General features: G+C 41.0%; 1 protein-coding gene across 6 annotated transcripts; it reads left to right on the forward strand.

The window, feature by feature from the left end:
* Nucleotides 1-6: 6 nt before the first annotated feature.
* On the forward strand, nt 7-14733 carry SUGP2 (SURP and G-patch domain containing 2). Of its 6 annotated transcripts, none has more exons than XM_010725034.3 (10): nt 7-232; nt 1068-2654; nt 3100-3217; nt 3859-4364; nt 4554-4665; nt 5229-5743; nt 6622-6686; nt 7151-7287; nt 10183-10303; nt 10481-14733. In XM_010725034.3, exons 1-9 carry the CDS (start codon nt 118-120, stop codon nt 10301-10303), a joined length of 3276 nt encoding a protein of 1091 aa, XP_010723336.1. In that variant the 5' UTR covers nt 7-117; the 3' UTR covers nt 10481-14733. The 6 variants fall into 6 exon arrangements, with proteins under 6 accessions (XP_010723336.1, XP_010723338.1, XP_010723339.1 ...); XM_010725036.3 differs by having other exon boundaries at nt 11232-14733; XM_010725037.3 differs by having other exon boundaries at nt 13304-14733.
* Nucleotides 14734-15796: the final 1063 nt, after the last annotated feature.

Genomic DNA, 15796 nt, shown 5'->3' on the forward strand with positions numbered 1-15796 from the left:
CGGGCTGGGCCTCCCGCCGAGCGAAGGGTCGGAGCGCGGGAGGTGCCGCCGTTCCTCTCGTGCCGGGCCGCCCGGTGCCGGGCGAGCGGAGCTTTGTGGTGTTTCGCTGCAGGGAAGATGGCCTCGCGGCGGATCACGCGGGAGACGTTCGATGCTGCGGTGCAGGACAAAGTGAAGCGGTACCGCGCGGAGCGGGGCGGGGCGGCGCGAGAGGCGATGCGGCGCTTCAAAGGTAACGGGAGGCGAGGCGGGGAGCTGCGCTGCTGTGCTGCCAAAAAACGGCCGGGTTTTGGGGCTGACGGCTCGGCGTGGCCGCCGATGTTTTAAAACGGAGGGCAAATATCGGGTAAAAACCGAATTTCAGACAAAAGAAATCGTGTGTGAGCCGGTTGAAGGACGACTGTGCCGGGGCTGCTGGGCCGGGCCTTTGCAGCCTCGGAGGCTTTGTGTGTTTTTTGTGGTGAAATCTGTGGTGAATGGGCGCGAAACGCGTCCTCCTGTCTTCTAAAGCTCCTGTTGGAGAGGTGTAGAAAAATGGCGTGGGTTCCATCTGCAGGAGGCAGAGAGCTTTAAAGTGAGATCTCTTCTGCTCGAGTCGTATCTTAAACAAACGACTTAATTTTGGTTCGTATTTTTTTTTTTTTTTTTTTTTTTCCTCCGAGCATCTTTTGCCTTCTAAACATAAGTACTGGAATGGGGATTCCTGGGTTCTGTATAGGAAATTCCATCATTTCTGCCGTTATTGTCAGCCTGGTTGTTGTGTTTGTAGCAGATATCATATGCTGTTCTGCTGTGGAATTCTGACACTGGGTGTGAGAACAGAACGTGAATGTTCTGATCCTTTTACACAGAGAAATCCCTGTGTGAGCATTATGTACGTTGAAATCTTCCTGGGTAGGAAGTAGGGAGTGGGAAAGAAAGAAGCTTTATGGCAGAACTTGTGTTTCAGACTTAATAAATTGCTTTGTAATGTCTCCATAGGCTTTTTTAATCATTCAGTGCTTTCTGCTGTTATGAATTGTTTAATGCATCCAGGAAAACACATCAGTGTGTTTCTGTCATTGCAGCTCATTCAAGGCCAGTCCCAAGACCGAGATATGAGGACAGCTTTCATGATGATGGAAGATACGACGATGCCCAGCACCATTCACACGATGACTGGATTGAGAACCCTAGAGATGAGTATCCAGGACCTTCTTACAGATCTGCAAGCCCTCTCATAAGGAAAGCTAACTACTACCATGAACAGTTTGGCCACCCGGCATCTCATGACCGGGAATACGGGCACCCAGCTGCACGGGACCGGGAGTACGGGCGGCCGGCTTCTCATGGCCGGGAATATGGGCACCCCCTGCCTCGGGACCGGGAGTACGGGGGCCTGGCTTCTCATGATCAGGACTACGGACATCCTGACTCTTGGGAAGCTGCTGGACCACATGAAACTGACTTTAGTTCTTCAGATATTTTAGGTGATTTTAGATCACCTGGACTCATGGAAGATGAATACGGCAACGTGGAAAGTCAGGAGTATGATGTAGACTTTGGAATTCAATCTGACAGTGAGTTCCGACCCCCCATTAGGAGGGGCAGCATTGGCAGGGGAAGAGCCCTGCGAGGGAGGCGTATTACAAGGGGCACTGCTAAAGCTAAACTATTCAAAGGAGACATCAAAACCCCTCTAAAGAAATGGAACGCTAAAAAACCGCAGCCAGGCCCTGATCAGAAGCCAACTGTGCAACCTGATCAAATGCCAGAAACTGCTGACCGACCCAACCAGAGGCCGGTGGCTGTTCAGCACCCCAATCAGAAGCTGCCTCCACAACCTAATCAAAGGCCAGCTATAGCAACCCCGAGGCCCATTCTCAGGCTCCCGAAGCCTGCACATGTTTTCAGAAATCTCAATTTTGAGCTTGTGGATAAGTCTGACATTTTTTCAACGTTTGGAATACAAATCATAAAATGGGCTGGATTTCACACAATAAAAAACGATGCGGAATTTTCTCGACTCTTTGGAGCTCTCTTTGAGCTGGAGACAGAAACGTGTGCAAAAATGCTTGCTTCGTTCAAATGCTCCTTAAAGCCAGAACACAGAGATTATTGTTTCTTTACTATCAAGAGTTTACAACATGCTGCTTTGAAAACTCCCAAGGTGGACAATGAGTTTTTAAATATGCTGTTGGACAAGGGTGCTGTGAAAACAAAGAACTGCTTCTTTGAAATAATAAAACCTTTTGATAAATACATAATGAGGCTACAAGACCGCCTGCTAAAGGGTGTCACGCCTCTGCTTATGGCCTGCAATGCTTATGAATTAAGCATTAAGACAAACGGTTTTGGTAACCCCAGAGAAATGGCAAGTGCTTTTGAGACCACTGTTTCTCTTTGTCGTAAGTCTTTAGCGCTTCTGGGTCAGACCTTTGCATTAGCATCTGTTTTCAGGCAAGAGAAAATACTGGAAGCTGTAGGGCTACAGGAAATGGCTCCAGCACCAACCCTGTTCCCAAACTTTGATGATTCAACATTGTTTGGAAGAGAATACATTGAGAACTTAAAGGCTTGGTTGGAGAAAAGTGGATATCCAATTCAGATGAAAAAAGCTGAAGCAGAGTCCACAGTGCAGCTTAAAAAACCCTCTCCTGACACAAAAGTTAAAAGTGAGTGAGTCATTGTAAGATTCTTTGCAGTATGTGATTTCTTTATTTGTCAGTAGTATGTTGTCTTGTTGCTACAGCTTTACTAGTTCACAAATAACAAATTGTGAGAATTCCATGTAAATCACAGGCAGTGCTGGGGCAGTTAATGCTGTCTGCTGTAGCTATCGCTTTCTGCTCTGTGCCTGCTTGTGCAGATGAAAGCATGTCTCCTTCCTGCCCTCTCCCACTTCACCTCTAGGGTTTTCACCTGCGCACCTCACGACCTCATCTGCCCTACCCACCAACTTGTTACTTTGGGGATGGAGAGGCTGGGACCTATGTTGCTGCCTGCGTTATGGGAGAAGTGTTTGCATAGAGAAGTCAGAGATGTTACTGTTATGGTTTTATCAGCTGCAGGCGTGTCTTTAGAGTTGTTGATGTGACTGCATTTTATTTTTTCCTACAGTCCCACAGCGAGCTGATCGGGAAATTGTAGAAACAATTGAACAGCTCGTGAATAGCATTGTTTCAGGAACCTTGTCTGCCAAAGAGAGAAATGCTCAAAAGAACTGTCCTGAATATTGGTAGGTGTGTTTGAACAGTATGCCCTAATACTGCGTTGCTCTGCTCCACTGAAGCTATTTGGAATATATTTCATGAAATCCCGTATTTCATTCAGTGGATGTAAGATTGAAGCCTATAGTATATGTAGTTAAATTGTTTGAAAATGTTTCTGCAGCCTCTTGTCCTCCCTGGTAGCCCTGGAAATTGTCTTCTTGCTTTTGTTTTAGTAGAGCACGTTCTGGTTGGTCTGTCAGTAATGACTGTACTGATCCAAGTATGATATATTCAAATCAATTTACCTGTACAAGGTGAAAGTAAATAAATGCAGTTAATGTATAGTCTTGTAACAGACTTATGGGTGCAGTGTTTTACAAATAATGTTGGAAAATCAAAGGTGAGGCACTTACTGTTAATACAACAGTATCTCTGCATGTGTGAATCGCAGCATGGCTGATTAATTACTAGCCAAATGATTTATGTCAAAACCCTCCATCATTTATTTGTTTGGCCTACTTTATTGCTTTAGAAATGGAGTTGCCTTAGTGGCTAGTGTATAACCCTGGAAAAAAAGATCAATTACTACTAAGTTTCTGATCTGAGAATTTGAGATGAGTTGTGCTTTTGGCTTAGGCTTTTGTTTTATGTATATGATTTTATTTAGGTTCTTGTCTGATGAAGATAGTCTAGAATACAAATATTACAGACTGAAGTTGTCAGAGGTGCAAAGAAAGACATCGTCAGGAAAGGAAGCAGGTGGTGAGGGCAGAACGCTAGAAGAGTCTGCCACAGAATCAGTCAGGGCCATGTTGTATGCCAGGAAAGTCGCAAGTATTAAGAGAAGGCTATTCAAAAGGAAAAGGACTGGAGTTACTGCACAGCGTGGAATTCGAGGAAGGAAGGTGAGGAGAACGACCATAGGGACACAGACTTTGCTTTCAGCTGGTACAGTGCTGAAACACCAAGACAAGCATCTTCAAGAGTCAGTCCAGTCAGAGCCTTCTGTATCAGAAACCACCACGTCTGAGAATTCTTCTTCTCTTGATCCCTCATCCTCACAATGTGGCACCAGTTCAGAGGTCCCTCTGCCATCAGAAGGAAGGGTGGATTCAGAGGATTTACTGGCACCACCTGAACTTTTCTCATCGTTGCCCTGTCAGTTTCCTGATGGTAAGTGACAATTCAAGATTAGATTTTAAATACTAAGTTATTTGGGAAAAGAATTTCGTAGGATGTTCTGCTGGAAATTCTAATGACATTTGTTCAACTAAAGTAGATAGTTCTGAACTGTATTGTGATCTTCCAGCAATGCAGATTTTTGCATGAAGCTGTGGATAATGAGTGATCTGTTTCCTGCAGTGGATGCTAAAACGATGGAGACAGCTGAGAAGCTTGCCAAGTTTGTTGCTCAGGTAGGACCAGAAATTGAGCAGTTCAGCATAGACAACAGTGCGGATAACCCAGACCTCTGGTGAGTAACCTGGGCTTTTATCTGTATCAAAATCAAAAGCCTAAGTTATCTGCTTGCATCTCGAAACAGTGTTCTGTCAAAGTATTTTATGTTTTGTTGTGTTTTTCTTTTAAATGAGGCTTTGCTCACTAGTGGCTTAAGTGCTCTAGTGTAAATCAGTAGAGGTGTTCCACTTTTGGTACTTTGCCAACAGCGGTGGAGCCCTGTGATCTCTTCTGCCTCCCTCAGAATCAGCTAACCTATTTCTATACGCTCCATGTGACTGGAACTTGGAGGAGCTGCATTCTTTCCTAGGGTTTGCTGCTTCCCTTTTGTGTGATCTGAAGGCAGATTTTTGCCTTAGTTTCACATCTGTATAATGAAGATCACTGCATCGAATTCTTTACAGCACAGTTTAGGAGCTGCACTCTGTAAGAATTAAGGAGAATGATTGCAGTACTTGGCACGTGTAGAGGAATTATGTGATTCTTCAGAAACATACCTGGAATGACCAGAGATTTATTTGAAGTATCTTGCTTCCAGAAAATGTTCCTGATAATATTTTCGCTGTAATTTTTGTCCAGGTTTCTACAGGATCGAAACAGTTCTGCTTTCAAGTTCTACCGCATGAAGGTCTATGAGTTATGTCCCTCTATTAACTTCAGTGACGTGAAAGAAGCAAATGATGCTGGGGAAGATGCTAAACCTGAAGAGAGAAATGTGGATATTTCGGAGGAGGAGGAGGAGGAAGAAGAAGAAGAGGAGGAAGACAATGAGGAGGAAGCTGAGTTTGAGGAGGATATTTCCCGACCTTTGGAAGAAATGGAGCAAGCTGAGGAGGGAGAAGATGATGATATCTCAGCAGGTAGAAGTGTGGAAAACCTTGCTGAAGAGATGATTTCCAAAACAGGAGAGGAAATTTCAACAGGTGAAACACAGCTTGCTGCATCATCTGATGGTGCTATACCAAATCTGTCAACACAGGCATCAGCTCCTGCCACTGGAACCCTATTTCCCCGCAAGAGAATCAGCAGCAAGTCTCTGAAAGTTGGTATGATTCCTGCGTCTAAAAGGATATGCCTCATAGAAGAACCAAAAGGTGAGTGTGACTTGTGAGGTATTTTGAACATGTGGGTACAGAATTTGTGTATTATATGTACTTTATTACTGATTGTCCATGAAAGAATTACATTTCTGCAATAGAAAAATAAGTACAGTTTTCACTGGAGATGACAAAGGCAGAACAGAGTAAATGGTGTAACAGTTTTTGTATTGTGGCACAATAGCAGAGTTTGCTTTGAGGTTACCTGCATCAAACGTCGCTCCTCAGATGATGATCTCTTAAGTATATGGGAATGCTGCCTTCCCTCTGCAGCTTAAAGAAAAGAAACACAGTCGTCACTTTCGCAGGTTTCAGCTCATCAGTGTGAGACGGGTTTGACAGACTGAAATACAGCACTGAGCACACTTGGAATGTTTGACTGTTCCACATATATTTAGGGCTGGATTGGCCTGTCAGATTCTGTCAGTACAGCCACAGTGGTGGAGGGGGGTCATGGTATCTGAGAACTGAGAGATAAAGAGCTTAAAACCGATCGTATGTGCCTTACAGCTACTTTAACAATGTCTTTTCTCTGTGTAATGATTTCTATTGGTGAAGGTTGTCATTTGTGATATGAAAGTGATACAAAATAACCTCATTTCAGTCCAGAAGTGAAAGATCTGAAGTCCTTAATATATTCATCAGTGTATTGTTGCTGGCAAGGTGTGTATGAAACTAAACACGAGTGCACTTAATTTTTTTTGGTTGCTGAGGTGGGATGTGTGTGAACTGTCTTTCTGTTTGGTTTGTTTTTGTTCTGATACTTCTTAATTCTGATCCTTGAGAAGAGTCCCAATTGATCATGTACTTTCTGAGTTCTGTATTAAAATGTGGTTTTCTATACAGCTGATTCTTGTCTTTGATTTGACTTGCAGTTCATGAACCTGTCAGAATTGCTTATGATAGACCTCGTGGCTGCCCCGTTACAAAGAAGAAGAAGGTAAAGCACTCTTCTGGTTTGCATTTCATTCTGGGAATCTGAAAGTCAGCTGTGCCTACAGGAGACAGCCTCTGACAACTAAACATTTTATGATTAAAAGACTATTGAACAGCCGTGTGTTAATCTATAAGAAAAAATAAAAATTAAAGAAATGACAGCATTGCTGTCTGGAAAGTATTATTTTTCAAAACTGAAAAATAGCAGCAGCAACTTGTTTGCTGCAGTGATAGGGATTCAGTAGTCAGATCATTCAGTGTTTGCTACTAAAAAACAGAGCTGTGTTTTAAAATATGAAAGTATACTCTATCATAATGTAATGAAGCAGTTTCAGAACCTGAAATATATTTGCTAATTTACTTAATTTTTACAAACTAGTAAGACGCATACTTACTCTTAGGTAGGCTTTTTCTGTGTGGCTTCAGGGAGTATCTTTGTTTTTCTGCTTTTTTTTTCCTTCTCCACAGAAACCAAAAGATTTAGAATTTTCACACAAGAAACTGACAAACAGAAATGTAGGTTTCCAGATGCTTCAGAAGATGGGCTGGCAAGAAGGACATGGCCTGGGTACACGAGGAAAAGGAATCAGAGAGCCTGTAAAAGTGTATGTAATGGGAACAAACTGCAGAAATCTGGCAGCTGTGGAACAGGCTGGGATCCTAGTAGTAACTATTTCTATCTTAACCTTCCTTGATGTGGCCAATTCCGTGTTTTGTTTCCTTCTTGATGTGGTCTTTGGCCTCAGCAAAGTAGAGCGTGCAGACTTCACGCGTTTTTCTGGCCAGGCTGAGCACAGTCTGGTCTGGAAGTTGGCTGTTCCTTGCTGTGCACTTTGACATCACTGACGTTGCAGTGTGAATGCTGCAGTGTGCGGACGCTTTCAAAAGATATATGGGTTCCCCTATTATTCAGGAGATGTTTTTGTTTGGTATATTTAGTTGTTTTTTTTTTTAATACCTGCTATCTTGGGGATCTCCTTGCCAACATGCTAGGTATGTAAGATATAAATAGACTCTGGGAATATCATACACAGTACTCCCTAGGTGTAGGCAACAAAATTATTTTCACTGTAAATATGTGATTCATTCCATTGCATGCTGAAAGAGGTAAGTGCATCCACCAGAAGGTAAGTGTGCTTCTTCCTTTAAAATGTGCTTCTGTTTTTGAATCTTCACTTTGTCTTTTAAAGTTGCTGTATCCTGTGTCTACTGCTGAAGAATGGATATCAACTCCCTGACTGAATAAGGAGGCAGAATCAATTTATTTGTCTCTGAACCCATATGCCAAGCTTTCTAGTCCATACATGGAATTTGTGGGTTAATGTTCTCTTCATGCCTTTGACAGTACTGGTCATTTTAGTTGGTGGCATACTTCCAGTTGTTTGCTTTCTCTTTTTGTTATGGTTCCCTGTGGTCCAGTGGCAATTACTGTATTTTTTTCCATTGATCTTTCATCTGCAACAATTGGACAGTGAGAAAGCAGCTGACCTCTCCTCCAGCTCTGTTGTGCTCACATGTGTCAGAACCTTGGGTTCTTAACCTCAAAACTTGTTGGGACCAAATATATCATCAACATGTTCATTTTTATAGCTCCTGGCACAAGTCTTGCTTCACAGCTAATAATAAGCTATTTAATTGTATTTGGTCTGATAGCTAACCCCTCATATTCTAAAAATGTCTGTCCATCTCTAAGAACCATGTTTTTAGTATGTGAAAAAACTGTTTTCCAGTTTGAGTCCGTTACTTTATCACCCATAAAGTGATTTAGAGTAGTGAATGTTTGTTTTTCTTAGAAAAACTTGTTGATCTTTTCCGTAGAGGTAAGTCAAGTCCATATCATTGATTGTTTTCATGGTGTCCACCTCTCTTTACTTTCCAGTCAAAGTCATTCTTTGGAAAATACTTCAAGTTCATCTCAGTGAGAATGAAACCACTGCAACTTAATGTTTTACTTTCCTGTTGTTTTGTTCCAGTGCAGAGTGCTTGGGTTTTTGTTCCATGTGGTTAACCTGTAGCCTTCACTCTTGCCTCACCTTTTAAAGCTACCGACTCTTCTGCTGATGGCTTGTTTAAAAGTCGGCATGCTGTCTCATCTTCTCTCAGCAAAAGGTGATGGATTAGCAGTGGTAGACGCTCCGATTCCAGTGTAGCACTTACATCAAACAGCGTGTGACACGTTTCTATCAAAGTAATATATTCAGTTACATCAGTTGTCACACAGTGGAACTTGGGGCTCTTTTTTATTGGAGAAGCTTAAGGCTTTTCTTCGAAAGGCTGCTAGGGCAATTCATATTTTTGTTGCTGTAAAAGGTGTATGAATTGAGAGGTGACCCCTCAAGGAAATGATGGCTACAAATGTTTTGAATGGAGTTTCATACCAATCTTAAGTTGCTCTTCCCTATCTGGAGAACTTAGTTGCCACAGCTGTGTATCTGACCAGTTCAAAAGAAAAAAAACAGTATTCAGGATTTGTAACGTGGACTGTAAAGTGGAATTTGCTTGTTAGAGTCTGGGAATATTCTTCTGCAATTGTACAAAGACCTGCTTGGCTGAAGTGGACCTGTTATTACAGAATTTAGATAAGAACCATTTTTCTTTATTCTACGTAAGGTTCTCAGATTAATTTTAGTACATGGGTCAAAAAGTTTTTCCAACTTCATGTAATGAAATCTTTAATGGGTAATAGTAATATGATGAACCCAGAGGATAAAACTGGCACAGAGGATCACTCCTGTGGCAGAATTTTCACTAATCTTAGCTTTGTAATGTCTGTATTCTATGCGTAAAGCTAGAGAAAGATGTTTTTGTTAACCACTTGTATCTCCACATTCTTGTGGGTCATCTGCTCCCGTCTACTTCCAGGACAGAATGCTGTTTTGATAGTGTTGAGGCCTGTCTGCTCCTGTTGGCATGTTTGGGTGAAGAGAAGGAAGTTAACTCTTATTTTATATTTTACCTGAAAGGTCAGGAGCTCTGGGTTTTGGCTGTGATGTCTGTCATGCAAGACTTTAGCTTGCTTTGGGTACTAGAAATTTCAAGCAAGCAGCACTGTGTTCCCTTGGTAAAAATTTCATCTTTCATCCAGGGTTCTGTGATGTTTCCTACTTATTCCTCAAAGTCTCTGACTTCTGTCACTTTTGAAATGTAAGAAACAAGGCAATTTTTGCCATCCTTTCAGCAGGTGATCTTATCTACTCCAAGGAAAGCGGTTAATGTAAAAGTCCATGTAAGAATTTGATCTGTTAGGTAACTCATCTTCACTGTTCCCTCAGTATCATAGGAGTGGTTTCTTCTAGTGGGTGTTTGCATGTGTAATGGGAGGTGGGAATTGTTTTACAGTTGATGGCAGATGCTGAGTCTCTGCTCCCCTTCTCCCCTACATGAAGCAGAGTTACTTTTCCCTCAGGTTGTGTCTGTTGGAAGGTACTGTTTAGATCTCTTCTGCACGTTGTCCAATGTAACAGAAACAGTATATTCTAACTATTCATTTTACTCCCTAGGGGTGCTACCTCTGCAGGGGAGGGCTTGGGTGTTGCAGGGGAAGAAAATAAAGAAGATGCATTTGATGTTTTCCGTCAAAGAATGATACAAATGTACAGGCAGAAAAGAGCAAGTAAATAGGTATGTGCAATGGACAAGTCTGGTTTGTGAATTCCTGCAAACATTAAAATACCAGGTTTTTAAAGTCTTCTTTTACCAAGAAAATATTGTTTCCATGAGTATATCTGGCTTCTTAACATTTCATGAAAACCCAGACCTACCCTGAGCTGCTGAATTACCCCAAATCTTACTTTCTAGGTGTGACATAAGAGACTTGCTCATTAGCAAGAGCACGGATATGCAAAGGCTGCTGTGTGAAAGTCTTCGGCAGAGAGTGCCAGTATGAAGAACACTTTGTTCTGTAGTAGTGGATTTGAACGCTTATATTATTATTTTCCAGGATTAATGTTAATCTTGTATTTAATTGTGCAAGCTAACAACTTGGATGTTATCTTCTGAGGGAGAAACAACTGGTTTTGTTCTTGGAAGTGCCAGTTTTCCTCTGTCTTAGGCCACGTTTGCCTGTTTTGCAATGAGGCAGCTTACTACCAACTGAAAAAGCAACGTTACCATTGCGACTAGCCTGCTTTGGCTCTGTTCCTTTTGAAGCCAAGAACCTTCTCAAACTAAAAACTTATTACCAGGCAGATCAGTTTATACTTTGCTACATTTTGTTGATGGGCTCATCTTCTCATCTGCTTTTCAAGTCTCCTTTCCTCCACACACCAGTTTCAAGAAGAATCTGTACCCACCTGCTTATTTTATATAGGATTCTATACTTGAAGTGTAGGATGAATAAGTAAGTTCAATTGAGTCTGAGAATGCTAAAATCTTCCTTGGAAACACTGGCTGCTAAGGCTTTCCATTGTAGCAAACAAGCAGTGCATATTTTATATGTACTTTTTGATTTTACACAAGTTTGCAGCTCTTGTTCAACAAATTCTTGAATAATAGCTTTCCTACTCAAGGAAGTTTAAGCCATGACCAGGTGTGATTTGTGTGTTTGCAGAAAATACTGAAGAAGATACTTGGAAATCAAATAATCAAAAGTCATCTGGAAGTGGATCATCAGTTTTGTAAGACCATCAGTTTAGAGAGTAATTTCTGTTTCTATTAAATATTGGCTTTGCAGAAGTTTTCATTGAAAAACCCCATGCAATAAGACAAAAAGCTTGTAATTCTGAGGGACTATTTCAGATGAGAGAGAAGACTGGATTAACCTACTCTGCTTCAACAAAAAGCAATTCCTAACTTCTTGGTGAAGCAGCTCTGAAGACATGAAAGATTTAGCAGTGTTACCACAAATAAACATTCAAAGTCTGATCATTCATCTTTTTCAGACAAGCACATCAACAAGAGCTCTGTGACTGGATTACTGAAAGTGGCAGAATGTAATGCACTTTTTTAACATACTTCTCCATCTTTACCTTCCTAAAATTAGTTAAAAGTCTTCACTTGAATGTTACGGTACCAAAACCTACTTCACTGAAGTTCTCTTTAAAGAGTTCATCTTGAGCTGATGCATGTTTTGCTTATTAGGAGTGAGTGCTGTCTTGCTGATGTTCTCATCCTGCATCATGCTTCTTTACAGAGCAAAGAGCTTGTGCACTCCACCATAGTGTAGCAGCACCTCAAGCTCCTAACTGACAAATACACAAGAAAATGTGCTCTTCAGTTACAAACATGCCTGTGTCTGCTGTTTAAAGAACATTATATACTCTCCATTTAAAAACCCTGCTGGTTGAAAGGGAGTTTATTTGTTTTCATTCTGTAGCAACAAACTTTTTCTGGCCTGTAACAATCATCATGAATGCAAGTTTTTTCTTTATGGTATGGGTTTGTGAAACTAAAAGAAACAGTGTCATGTTTTGGTGTAATTTTCTGATCACTGTTTTAGTTGCTCTGAAGCACACTAATCACTAAATAAAACCATAATGGCAGGTATAGAAAAATACCACGTTGCTAGTTCTGTTTTTCCATGGGCATCACATGTCTTCACCTTTACGTTAACAAGAAGCTGAAGCATGAAGACCATAAATACACATAAGTTTATCTGGTTATCACATTTGTTTAAAGACATTTGATGGTCTGGAGATTTCTGTAGGCTTTACTTTACCTGGAGATGCTTTAAATCCATAAATGTTTTGTACCTGCCTTAAAAGTCATCAGTTACGGTGTTTGGTGGTACCTGTTAAGTTCCCAACTGGGTGTATTCTTCACTGCCTCTCTTCTGTGCCTGGTTAGCAGTTATGTAATCTAAAACTTTGAGCCTATTGAAAAGGAGAGTTATCAGTCACTGTCTGTTTTACAGTGACAGTCTGGAACTAATGTTGTTGGCTTCTGAATTATTTCTCAAAAGGGATTAGTTTTTCTTTTAGTTCCATTGATGAAGCTGCCAGTTTTTCTGTTCACAATTTTTTATTTCCTTGCAAGCTTCCAGTTAACCTCTTCTTTAACATTTACATTTTGGTAGCGTTCTTGATTATGTGTTGCACTACTTGCAGAAAGGCACAAGGCAGTGTCGTTTCACACTGGATTGAAATCCAGTCTCTCACCCTAGGTCAGCATTCTGCGCTGCTCTGATTTAACCCGAGTTTGTTGGCCATAGTCCCATTTGGGGTGCCTTTGCTAAACACCTACTTGCTCAATCTGGGAAAACTCTTGGTATCCAGACTGGAAAATGGTACCTTCCTTTCTGATTGCGGTTCAATTTAGAGTACAATGCTGTCTTGAAACTAAAAGTGAACATTGGGAAAATCTTAATCTGCTACTCTGGATGGCTGTAGTCATAGTATGGTCTATCTTTCTTGTGCCAAACTTTAATTTTGGACAAGACATCAACAGAGCAGTATTGGTGCTGAGATTCCAGTGTTGCTCTCACGTGAGTTACTATTTGCCACTTTTATCTTGTGTTACCAAGAGATGACCTTATGCTCCTTTTGCAAAAGGAATTTCCTTTTATTTTGACCTGCTTTTGCAGGCAGCTCTGATTTGAAAATTTAAATATGTACATATGAAACATTTGTTATGCAGATACATTGCCTTGTTGAAAGTTTACTAGCTTCTTTTCTGTTATTTTAGTTCCAGGCTCTCTTCCATGAAGACTGCAAGCTTCAGTGAACATTTTAACTAACTTCAGTGGTGTGTCTACTGTCTTTTGGTTGTTTTTTTTTATTATTTTGTTTTGTTGTTTTTGGGTTTTTTTGCTTGTTTGTTTTGCCATTAATCTTGCAGAGCAATTTGCTAGTTTCTGTTCCATGCAAATTGGCAGTAGCATTTAGCTAGTAACATTAGATGCTGATGTTATTGGGTAACTGACGTTTCCTTTCAGTGTAAGTAAAACTGTTAGCATTGTTAATCTTTTAATATCTGCAATAAATATAGAACTAAACACTATATGGTTTAAATGTTTTGCTTGTGAGTTTGGCCGTTTGTAAGAGATGTGCATCATTTTTGGCACTAACAAGTGGAATTGAGATTATGCAGTGTTATATTAATGTAAAGCAGGATTTTAGTGTGTGAGGGAAGGAAGGTCCCTCTGTTTCTGTGCTGCTAAAAGCTTCTGTTGAGAACAGCCACGAAATCATTTCTTAGTTACTTCTTCACGTGGCTTCCAGTGTATTAAACCCATACACAACAGTGTTACTCTCCACATGAATGCCAGAACCATTGTGCTCCAGTTAGAATGCCAGTTTTACTTTTTATTCGCAGTCATTTCCAGTTTTCTTCATGTACTGACTTTAAGACAGCAAAACTTTCTGCATATATGTGTGGTTTATGGTTGCCTTTAAATTTGAATTCCTTTTTTAGATGGGATATGAGGAGAAAAAAAACGCAGCAAACTGAAATTTAACAATTGTGCAGCCACGTTCTAATGAGAGGTGAAGTGCACGTATTTATTTGCTAAGGATACAGGCTGAGTCTCCTGTCCCTTGCTTTTACACTGACACCTATGGCAAGATTTACTAGACATGCTTGAGTCCCAGCTCTGCCTTTTTCCTCTTTTTTTTCTCCTTTCCCTTTAAATACTTACTACATGTGTAAGGACCTGGTTCTAGAAGAAGGGATGTTTGCTCTCATCGGAGAGGAATGAGGAGATCCCTATTTTGGGGGAGGTGTTTTAACAGAGTAAAGAACTGTAGTCACTAATACACCATTTGGAGTAATTGTGTTGAAATCATATGAGGGGTTTTTTTGTTTGCTTGTTTTGTCTCTGAGGCTTTTCTTTGTTGTAACACCAGTTATGTTTTTCCTATTTATTGTTTGTTTTTTTGACAACACTACATCATCCTTAGTGTGAACACTTCATCTGTGCCGAGATGTTCCTTCTCAAAATCAATGTACGGTACTTTTTTCCTATTCCATTTTGCTTTAAAGTTCATCATGATGTATCATGCTAAAAAAAAAGAAAAGTCTGGATTCAGAAATTCAAATGTTATTTGTTTGGATTGTTTTCTATGCTACGAACAGGTATATTTTCTAATTAAAAATAAATTCTTCAAAGTTCTGTACCATCCTTCTTTCTGCATATCTCAGTGGCCAATCACAACCAGACTGTAGATTTGAGCAGTAATGAACACCTTAGATGAGAACATGCTCAAAGAACAATAGGGGACTTCTGGGATAAATAGTTTTTGTGAACTTTGTCACGTAGGTGACTTGCTGAATTGCAGCAAGCGTGGAAAATGTTTGCGTTGTCTGTGGGCAATAAAGTTACTGCTGTTCAAGAAAGCGCCGGCACACAGTGTGTTCTCTGAGCTTCTTGTGCCTGATTCCTGTCATTAGAAGGTTGTGTTTTCTCGAAAATTGCCTCCTAGCAAGGCTGTGCTCCGAGGGGCAGGTTGGGTTTCATTAGATATCTACACAACAGAAAAGCAGCAAATATAATGCAAGGAAATCTTATTTTTAAACAGCTGCCCACTTGGCAGAAGTTCCTTATAGACTGTTTTGTTGTTGGGGTTAACAATCTGTACGAGTTTGCAAGACTTCCCCTAGAGACAGAGCTGTTGGATAGGAAATCAGAAGTCTGAAAAACCATCTGTAAGGAGAGAGGACTGAGAACCGTAAGCTCTGTCTTTGTTTGATGCCCTGTCAGTCGCTGTGTGTTAATTACTGACTGGCGGGTTCTGCACGCTGCTAATTTGCAGTGCTCCCCACACAGAGCAGCCCAGGCTTTATTTCACTGCTTATCTGATCACTGTCAGTCCCTGAGAAGACACAAATCAGCTTCGCGCGTATTTAATTTGTATGTCTTTTCCAAGCTCACAAGTTCCTGTACATAAACAGTACATAAAACTGTAAAATAGAAACAATAAAGAAAGATGAATTGTTTTGTGTGTCATTTGACACAAATGAAAAGCAATCGCTCCTGTTGACTATCAATATCTTGGTTCCAACACTGCTCGAGAAACCAGTGTCAGGAAAAGCAAAGCCTTAATTAGGGACCGACGAGAATGATTTTCTTCGGATTTCTTCGGGTTTCCACACAGCGCACCTCGCGCCACCGCCTTCCCGCCCGCACGCGGGGGGCGTCACGTGAGCGCAGCGCGGGGCGCCAACGGGCGCGGGGCTGAG

This window comes from Meleagris gallopavo, chromosome 30, assembly GCF_000146605.3.
Source record: "Meleagris gallopavo isolate NT-WF06-2002-E0010 breed Aviagen turkey brand Nicholas breeding stock chromosome 30, Turkey_5.1, whole genome shotgun sequence".
Lineage (NCBI taxonomy): Eukaryota > Metazoa > Chordata > Aves > Galliformes > Phasianidae > Meleagris > Meleagris gallopavo.

What these genes read in the sequence shown, in the direction of transcription:
- SUGP2 (XM_019610078.2), top strand. Translation starts at nt 118, where the DNA reads ATGGCCTCGCGGCGGATCACGCGGGAGACGTTCGATGCTGCGGTGCAG. An exon ending in GCCCTGTCAGTTTCCTGATG is followed by an intron (nt 4,365 to 4,553) that starts GTAAGTGACAAT and finishes TGTTTCCTGCAG; the next exon opens with TGGATGCTAAAACGATGGAG. An exon ending in CCTCATAGAAGAACCAAAAG is followed by an intron (nt 5,744 to 6,621) that starts GTGAGTGTGACT and finishes TTTGACTTGCAG; the next exon opens with TTCATGAACCTGTCAGAATT.